This window comes from Myzus persicae, unplaced genomic scaffold (assembly GCF_001856785.1).
Source record: "Myzus persicae strain clone G006 unplaced genomic scaffold, MPER_G0061.0, whole genome shotgun sequence".
Classification (NCBI taxonomy): domain Eukaryota; kingdom Metazoa; phylum Arthropoda; class Insecta; order Hemiptera; family Aphididae; genus Myzus; species Myzus persicae.
Genome location: NW_019100681.1, coordinates 1 through 8,665, shown reverse-complemented (window position 1 = coordinate 8,665; position 8,665 = coordinate 1). Strand labels below are relative to the sequence as shown.

At 26.1% G+C, this 8,665-nt stretch overlaps 2 protein-coding genes and 1 pseudogene across 2 annotated transcripts; 1 reads left to right on the top strand and 2 right to left on the bottom strand.

Annotated features, from left to right (window-relative positions):
- Positions 1–4,060: 4,060 nt before the first annotated feature.
- LOC111040967 lies at positions 4,061–5,360 on the top strand (annotated as a pseudogene).
- Positions 5,361–5,872: 512 nt separating this feature from the next.
- On the bottom strand, positions 5,873–7,375 carry LOC111040960 (zinc finger MYM-type protein 1-like). Its single transcript, XM_022325055.1, has 3 exons — positions 7,316–7,375; positions 6,204–7,254; positions 5,873–6,060 (listed from the first exon to the last, which is right to left on the bottom strand). Exons 1-3 carry the CDS (start codon positions 7,373–7,375, stop codon positions 5,873–5,875), a joined length of 1,299 nt encoding a protein of 432 aa, XP_022180747.1.
- Positions 7,376–7,411: 36 nt separating this feature from the next.
- LOC111040951 lies at positions 7,412–8,328 on the bottom strand. Its single transcript, XM_022325049.1, has 2 exons — positions 8,259–8,328; positions 7,412–8,100 (listed from the first exon to the last, which is right to left on the bottom strand). The coding sequence occupies exons 1-2, from the start codon at positions 8,326–8,328 to the stop codon at positions 7,412–7,414; spliced, it is 759 nt and encodes a 252-aa protein (XP_022180741.1).
- Between the last annotated feature and the right edge of the window lie 337 nt (positions 8,329–8,665).

Here is an 8,665-nt window from a genome sequence, read left to right as displayed (position 1 = left end):
TCTACTTTCAATTGATATTTGATATTTGGGGATTTGTGAGAATATTCTACAATTGGTGTGCTTGAAGAGCACAACACAATTTCACCCAAATGTGTACTACTATTATGGTCATTACTTACAGTTACCATACTATTATTTGTTTGCCATTTTGTAAGTTCGTATTCAAATTTAAAAATTATTCCCCAAGGGAATTTCGATAATAGTTTCTCGACATGATGTGTTTTCATAATAGATAGAACTTTAATATCTATCAATTGATCTACATAAACATTACATTAAAAATATATTAGTTTAACATTTTTAGATTTATTAAGAATATATTATTGTAAATAATATAATACATTTAGAATTAAATTGAATTCTTACCCACACAGGATTGATAAACACACTGTAAACCCCATTTTTCAAGTAGTTCTTTAAGTTGAGGTAATTCGTCATATGGGTAATTGTAATCCAACATATCATTTTCAGCAGCATTTATGTTATTCGATAAATCAGGTATCTGACCAATTTCAGTTAACTACATAATCAATGAAATAAATAGGTAGGTAAGCAATCAATTGTTACTGGTTTTAAATCTATAAGAACTAGAAATGGATAACATTTTACAATGTTATACATTTTCAAATTATTTTTTTTAAATAACTGTTTTTAAAAATATTTTCATTCCAGATAAAAGTATAAACAATAAAATAATATAAATAAGAATTTTATTACAAATATTAAAATATTACATACATTACAAGAGGAATCTTCATAAAAATTGACATAGTGTGCATTAAGTTTGTCATTACTATTAGCCATCTTGGATTATAATTATAATTCAAACAAAAACAACAGAATCTATATAGTTTAACGAAAAAAATGATAAAATTAATGTTGCATATATTTTAGAAATTATACATGATGATAAATAAACCTAAATAAAAAATGCATAATTAGTTAATAACAATTAATAATATACCTATCCAAATAAAATTCAATAAATGTATGTACTAGTAATTAATAAAACTCTTTTAAACGGATCATTTTTTGACCAGATGACATTTTACTTATATTTATAGGAGGTCCACTAAATTCATCTACATTACAAATACAATTACGATTAACAACTTCTTCGCTATAATCTACACTAAAAGATTCAAAATGAGAATTGAAATGATTTAACTTTATTTCATTAGCCATAACATAAACATTACTATCTGGTTTATTAATTAATACAATTTCACATATTTTAAATAAGCATATTTTATCACAGTTTTTTGTTAAAAAATAATCTTTTTTGTATACAATTCCATTTAACATTAATTCAGTATAACAGGCATATTGTAACACAGTCAAATTAAGTTTGTTATTTATATTTTCTGTATAACTACTTTGAATTTTATGTTTATCATTTACAATAATTTTTTTATCAGGTAATACCATTAAGCTATGAGCAAATTTTAATTGCATTTTTTTTGCTAAAGTTAATGTTATGTTTTTCCTTGAAGTTGTTGACCTTGCATACATTTTTAATTCTTTATGTTTACCTTCATAACGAAAACACCAATAATGTCTAGGAGGGCCTGAATTTGTTATTATTGTTGGATAGTGGATCATAAAGTGATGTTTCGGTTTTAAGGTGTCATTGAAAAGTGTTATGTACATAGAATTATGATGAGAAATTAATTGTTTAAGATGGGAAATTGCACTATCAGTAAAGGTATAAGATAAAAGAATGTCTATAATTTGAATTAATAAAAGAAAAAGGTTCCAAACTTCATCATTTTCAGGGATAAGATCTCCTACCATGAGAGGAAAAAAATGAACAAATGTCATAACTTCCCTAGCTGACATTTTTAAATGTTTTTTTTCTAAATGAATCATTTTTATGGGAGGTGAAATGTTACCTATCTCAATGGGTCCATAATTAAAATTCATTTTACGATTGTTTAAAGTTTCAAGTGAAAACAATTTAGCAGTAACAATATAATATTTAATTATGTTACACAAATCATAGTGACAAACGCCCTCAAACAAATCGTGCATTATATCTATACAAAAATTTTGTGTGACGTGGAACCCAGTTACTTGATTTAACAATGATTCTTGATAAACCCCTGTCTCTGCAAAATTCATACTAGCAACATCATCAGAATAATTGTGTGCATTGCGCAAAAGACTCGAGTCTTCTTCAAGCATTGTTATAGTTGATGCTTTAGAAGCTTTACAAAAGCGACAAAAAAAATTGGCTGAGAAAGATTTACTAAATTCTAATAAGCTATTTAGACCCAAATTATCTCCAAGAACTATGCCTAGGACAAAATGAATATGAAATGATTAATATAAAATGAATATTTTCGTTAACTAGACTTTGTAAACATTTATCATTACCAAATGATTTAATATCAATGTGTTTAACTAGAGCAGCTAAAAATATAGTTGATAATTTTGAATTGTTTTCTGATAGTGGGAAACTATAATACAGAGCGGAAATAGACTGAAATGTAGCATGTGAGCCTAAAGGATTATTTATTTCAAATTCATCCATGTATAAAAAAAATGGAAATATTATCTTTTCATTAGGAAATAGAGAAACTTTTTGTTGCCAAAGGCTTCCTTGAACAAAATGTTCAATAGAAGTACATTGATTGTTTTTATAGTAATTTAACCGAGTATACTGTTCTTTAAAATTATCTCCATTTTCAAAGAATTTTTTAAACTGAAACTGCAAAGGTAAGAGTACACCTTTGGTGATTTTTTCATTATACACCGATTCACCATTGTATTGTACAGGGCAAATTTCATTATTAATGGTAAATTGATTTATTTTAAATAACAGTTCATTCTTTATAAGCCAATTTACTAAGCGATACTCAGTGTTACAGTATAAAAAAGGATTTTCTATAACAGAAGCAATTCTATGAAATTTAGCAACCTTAATTGGTTCTTTAATTTCATCATCTACTACATTCTTCAGCATGGATACAATTGGCTTAATTATTTTATTTATTATACTAGTTTGAATATTGGTAATGTCTACTCTAGTAAAATTATTATTATTATGCAAATTTACAACAAATTCTATTGATTATTTGATGGGATGTTTTCAGGGAAATGTTTATGTAGAATATGTCGTTTAAATGAAGCTAAGCATTGAAAAGATTGTGTACAAGTTCCTTCACAACAAGTATAATTACTGTCTGTTTTAAGTAAATGAAAAATTTTAAAATGATAAACTAAAGATTTCCAACTATCAGCATTAAATTGACATAAATAACAAAGCATTTTTAAAAATAAACTTACAAAAATATATAGCTACAATAATACACCGTCAGGTAGATATAGCAAAGTGGTGTATTTCAATCATAAACCTTTTGAAGAAACTTCTACCCACTAGATATTTGTTAAATGAATACACACTGCCTAATAAAAATAAAAATATAATATATAGGTACCTACTATTAAGTATTAATAAAAAAATTAGAAATAAACAAATTATGTGACTTACTTGAAAGTTGAAACGTACTGGGATCATCAAAATATTCGAAAAGCACAAGACGACCAATTTAGGCTTAGCAACAATACACCATCAGGTAGATATAGCAAAGTTATATATTTTAATCATAAACCTTTTGAAGAAACTTCTACCCACTAGATATTTGTTAAATGAATAAACACTGCCTAAATAAAAATAAAAATATAATATATAGGAACCTACTATTAAGTATTAATAAAAAAATTAGAAATAAACAAATTATGTGACTTACTTGAAAGTTGAAACGTATACTGTGATCATCAAAATTTTCGAAAAGCACAAAATTACCAATATAGGTATAGCGTACAGCTACAATACACTGTCAGGTAGATACAACAAAATTATGTACTGATATATTTAAATCATTAACGACATTAACCTTTTTAAGACACTGGTTACAACTAGATAACTGTTATAAATTAATACACTGATCTCGCAACGGTTATTTGGCGTGAAATGTTAATTGTCAATATCGAATATATACGAAAACGAAACGAATTACGAATCATCTTATATTATTGATAATATTATAACAAAAATATGATAATAGTATTGTTACGACGACAATATATCGTCAATTCTGGGGAATCCCGGCTTATAAATATATATTAAATGTTTAAAAAAACCACAACGTAAATGATAATATCAATAATAGTCATGTTATTGTTTTGATAATATATTATTTATTTTATTATTTTATTGTTCATATTATTGACAATATGCATATTTAAATTTATTAAATAATTATAAATTCATCAAACATATTGTCATTTTAACAAAATATTGTCTATATGACAAATGTAAGCATTGTTCAAGTTTAATAAGACGATATTGTCAATGTTACCAGGGGTTTTTTTTTCAGTGCAAGTGATAAAAATTCAGATGATGAAGAAATCGACGTATGTTCACCGTTATTATTGTTATTATTGTTATTATAGCATTAATATTTTTTAGCTTCCTTTAATTAAACATCATTATATTGAAATAATGATAATATAAATTTAGGAACTTTATAATCATCGAAAACATTGTCAAATGCAGAATCTTAAAAAAATCGAACCCGTTGTAAATGCTAAACTAAGAAAACAGAAAGTAAAATATTAAATATTTTAATAATATATTTATCAAATAATATTAATTTTTAGTTTCAGTCACAAATTTTAAAACTGGAACAAGAATATAACGGTTTATCCACCATGATCAATGAAAACTGCATACGCATAAAAAAATCGGATGGGGGTCATTTTTGCATAAAAACACCACCAATCAAAACACAAAGTGATTATTTGGTTATTCGAAAATACTAAACTTCTGATTTGGAAAAAGTAGTCAAAAGACGGGTAACTCTTCTTATTTTGTATAGACCGAGTATAATAAGTTTTACTCTAGGTATCATTCATATGAATAAAAAAAGTACAATATTTATAAATTATTTGTTAACCATATTATACCTTAGTCAAGGCATTATTTTATAACTTAAATAGGTAACCAAACAATTTTGAGAATATATAATGATAATTCGACGTTGATACTAATAATATACAGTAAGTATGTAAAATATTTAACTGACGCACAATTGTGTCATCTAGTATATTTTATAAAATACCTACGTATGATAAAAACCTTAAATAGGTATGATAATATGAAAATATTTTATGCAATTATAATATGCATGCAACCATTAATTTGTTTTTAAAATAGATGGAAAACAACTACGTTTAACTCAAAAACTATACTAAACGAAAAAGATAAAGCAGATAATACAATAATAATGACATTTAATAATTTACAGGATTTAATAATGGATAAGTTTATGAGTAACAACAATAAAAAAATTGAATCTTATAAATAATAATAATATGTTTGTATTATTTTCGTCTTTACTGGATTGTACATAACAATATTTGTACATTTTTTATTTATTGTCAAACGATTTAAATATTTGTATACAGTGCCGTAACTAGAGAGTCAAAGACCCAGGTACAAACAAATGCATGGGCCCCCCCTCTTTCTTGAGATACATATAAAAGTCGTACTGACACTATGGGAATTTTTTACTTCTTAGATAGGATAGTATTTGTGGATGTATAGGATTTTAAAGAAACAATACATAGCTTTCTCGTTGAAAAAATTCTGTGTAGAGCTTCAATGCAGTACCTAAGTATACAGGATCACAATTTTATGTTGAGTAGATTTTATTAATAAAAAAACTTGTAAAATAAACAACATAGGTACCAATGTAGATAAAATAAATAAGTTACAAAAAAAATAACAATTTTAATTTTCATTTAACACTAGAAATAAAAATAAAAATAATATATAATAATACACATATTTTATAATGGTTAAGTATTAAAAAAACATTTTTTTCCTAGCTTTTGCATTTGCAAAATCAGTAATAATCTTTTTTATATTAATTTCATCAGTACGACATCTTTCAATACTTAATACTGATATATTACTTAATCTTTCTTGAGAAGTAGAATTTCTCAAGTAATTTTTTATTAATTTAAGTTTGGAAAAAGATCTTTCAGCTGAAGCTACAGTTACAGGAATTGTCAAAAAATTATACAAGCTGTTAGAACATCACAAAAAGCTGTTGATAAATCATTGTTCACAATAAATTTTATAACATCATTAATGTTTCTGATATCTGATTTATTTTTTATTATGGATTGGATACTTAGTAACTGTCGAGTAAAATCTGAAGTCACATCAGACTTATACAGTTGAATAAAATCAAATGCATATTTTATTAAATCATTTTCTTCAGTACTTATAAGAAAGGTTGGATTTAAAAATTCAAAAGTCGATGAGATTACATTTAATCCTTTAAATCTATTTTTTAGTTGTGCTAAAGCAGTATCTACAACTGGATAAAATATTTTTATTTTAAAGTTTTCTTCTGTTACATTTAATCTTCTGTCACCATCGATTTCGTCAAAATGTAATTTGGCGAATTGTTGGCGTTTTGATGGAAATTTAGATGAAATACCCCATTTAGAACACAAATCATTGGCAATATTAACAATGTCACTGTAATTTTGTCTCAATTCTGATAATGATCCAATTGCTTGCTCAAGAAGATCACAAGAAGTTTGAATATTTATATCAACACTTTGTAATACTTTTGAAACATCTTGCATACTTCTCAATACTCTTTCCCATAAACATAAAAGTAAAATGAATTCTACAGAATCCAATTTGGACCTTATACTTTTGCTAACATTTCTTTCATCACCATTTGTTGTTGTAAGAGCAATTTTTGTTAATGTGATCAAGACATCATTAAATCTTTCTTTTAATGCAAATATAGCTTGGTGTCGAGCTTTCCAACGTGTAGCGCATACTTTTTTAAGAACAGTTTTATGAACTTTTAAGGTATTTTCATCTCCTAATGCTAATAAAGCCCATCTATGAGCTGAACTGCTAAAAAAATTGAAAACTGCTTGTACAGTAATAAAAAAACGCCTAACTGTGTCTGAACTTTTAGCAGAGTCACAAATTACTAAGTTCAAATTGTGGGCACAACAATGAACAAAATGAGCATTTGGTACTATGTCTTGAATACGTTTTTGAACACCACTATAAATACCACTCATTACTTTGGCACCATCATACCCCTGACCACGACATTTAGAAATATCTAAGCCTAATTGAGATAGGACATTTATTATGAGATTTGTGTAGTCTTCGGCACCATGATGATCGATTGTATAAAACCCAAGAAATGACTTTTATACAAACAGTATTCTTAGTATAATCAATAGTAATATAACGAATTATGATACTGACTTGATCTAATTTTGTAATATCTTGGGTTGAGTCAACAATTATAGAAAAAAAAGTAGACATTTTTATTTCATCACAAATGATTTTCTTTAAGTTACATCATAAAATTTCAATTAACTGATTCTGAATAGCTGGACTAAGATATTTAATATGGCCATCTTTTTTATCAAGAAGTGTTCTTAAAAGTGGGTCAAATTCTGCAAATAGTTTTACTGTTCTAAGAAAATTTCCCTCGCAAAATTGTTTGGTTTCATTACCACGGAGTGCCAAATTACCAGCAGTAAGACTTAAAATTATTTTTATTATTCTTTCCAAAACATCTCTCCAATATTTAGCTTCATTAGAAATTTGAACTTCTAACTCTTTATCAATAGTATAGTTATTTGTCCATGCAAGTCTAAGTTGCATTGCATCTAAATGAGTACCTGATATTTCATGAAAAATTATTTTTTGGGACAAATGTTGCCAATCGTCAATGCCCTCAATCCATTCTGACTTAAAATTTCGATGATTGTAATCATCAAAAAGCCAGCATGTTTCACAGTATACTTTATCTAATTCAACAGAGTAACAGAGCCAAATACGGGGAATTAGAACACCAGTTTTAGTTTTCATATTGTAATAGTCAACTGAAAATTTTCTATTTTTGCCATGTATAATTCTGTATGGAAACTGTATTAATGTTCTACATGGACCATAAGTCAAAATGCTTCGTTTAAGTTTGCTGTCTGTTGTAAGTCCTTTAAAATGTCCTCTATCAGTCGGATAATCTAACTTCAAGTTTAATTCTAAATGTAATAAAAAAAAAAATTGTTAGATACTTACTTGATTTACAAATAATAAATTATTTAATGTACCTTACTTTTAAAAACATCAGTATTTATTAGTTAAGCAGGTAGCTATTTTATTTTAACGAATAAAAATGATTGTCTAAAATTATACTAACCCTGAGTACTAGATGAATGCATCTCTATTGAACTACTTGAACACGATTCAGTTGATTTACCATCAATCATTTTGTCTTGGTTGTCTTCAGTGTTAACATCTTTGTAAAATAGTAGAAAATACACGAATTATTGAACCAGGAAAAATTGAGTATTAATTATTGTGTATTAGGTATATCATAAGTATATTGAGTATTATTGTGTATTAAATATATCAGTATACTTCTGTTTTTTAAAATTGTATACCATTAAAAATAGGTACTTATATGAATGACAAACATTGTACACATTGACTAGATAAATTCAAATAATGCATAACAGGAATCTACCTATTAGATTTTATGCTTTTTCTCTAGATAAATGTACAATTATAATAAAATTGTAGTTTACTTACAGATAAATAAATTAT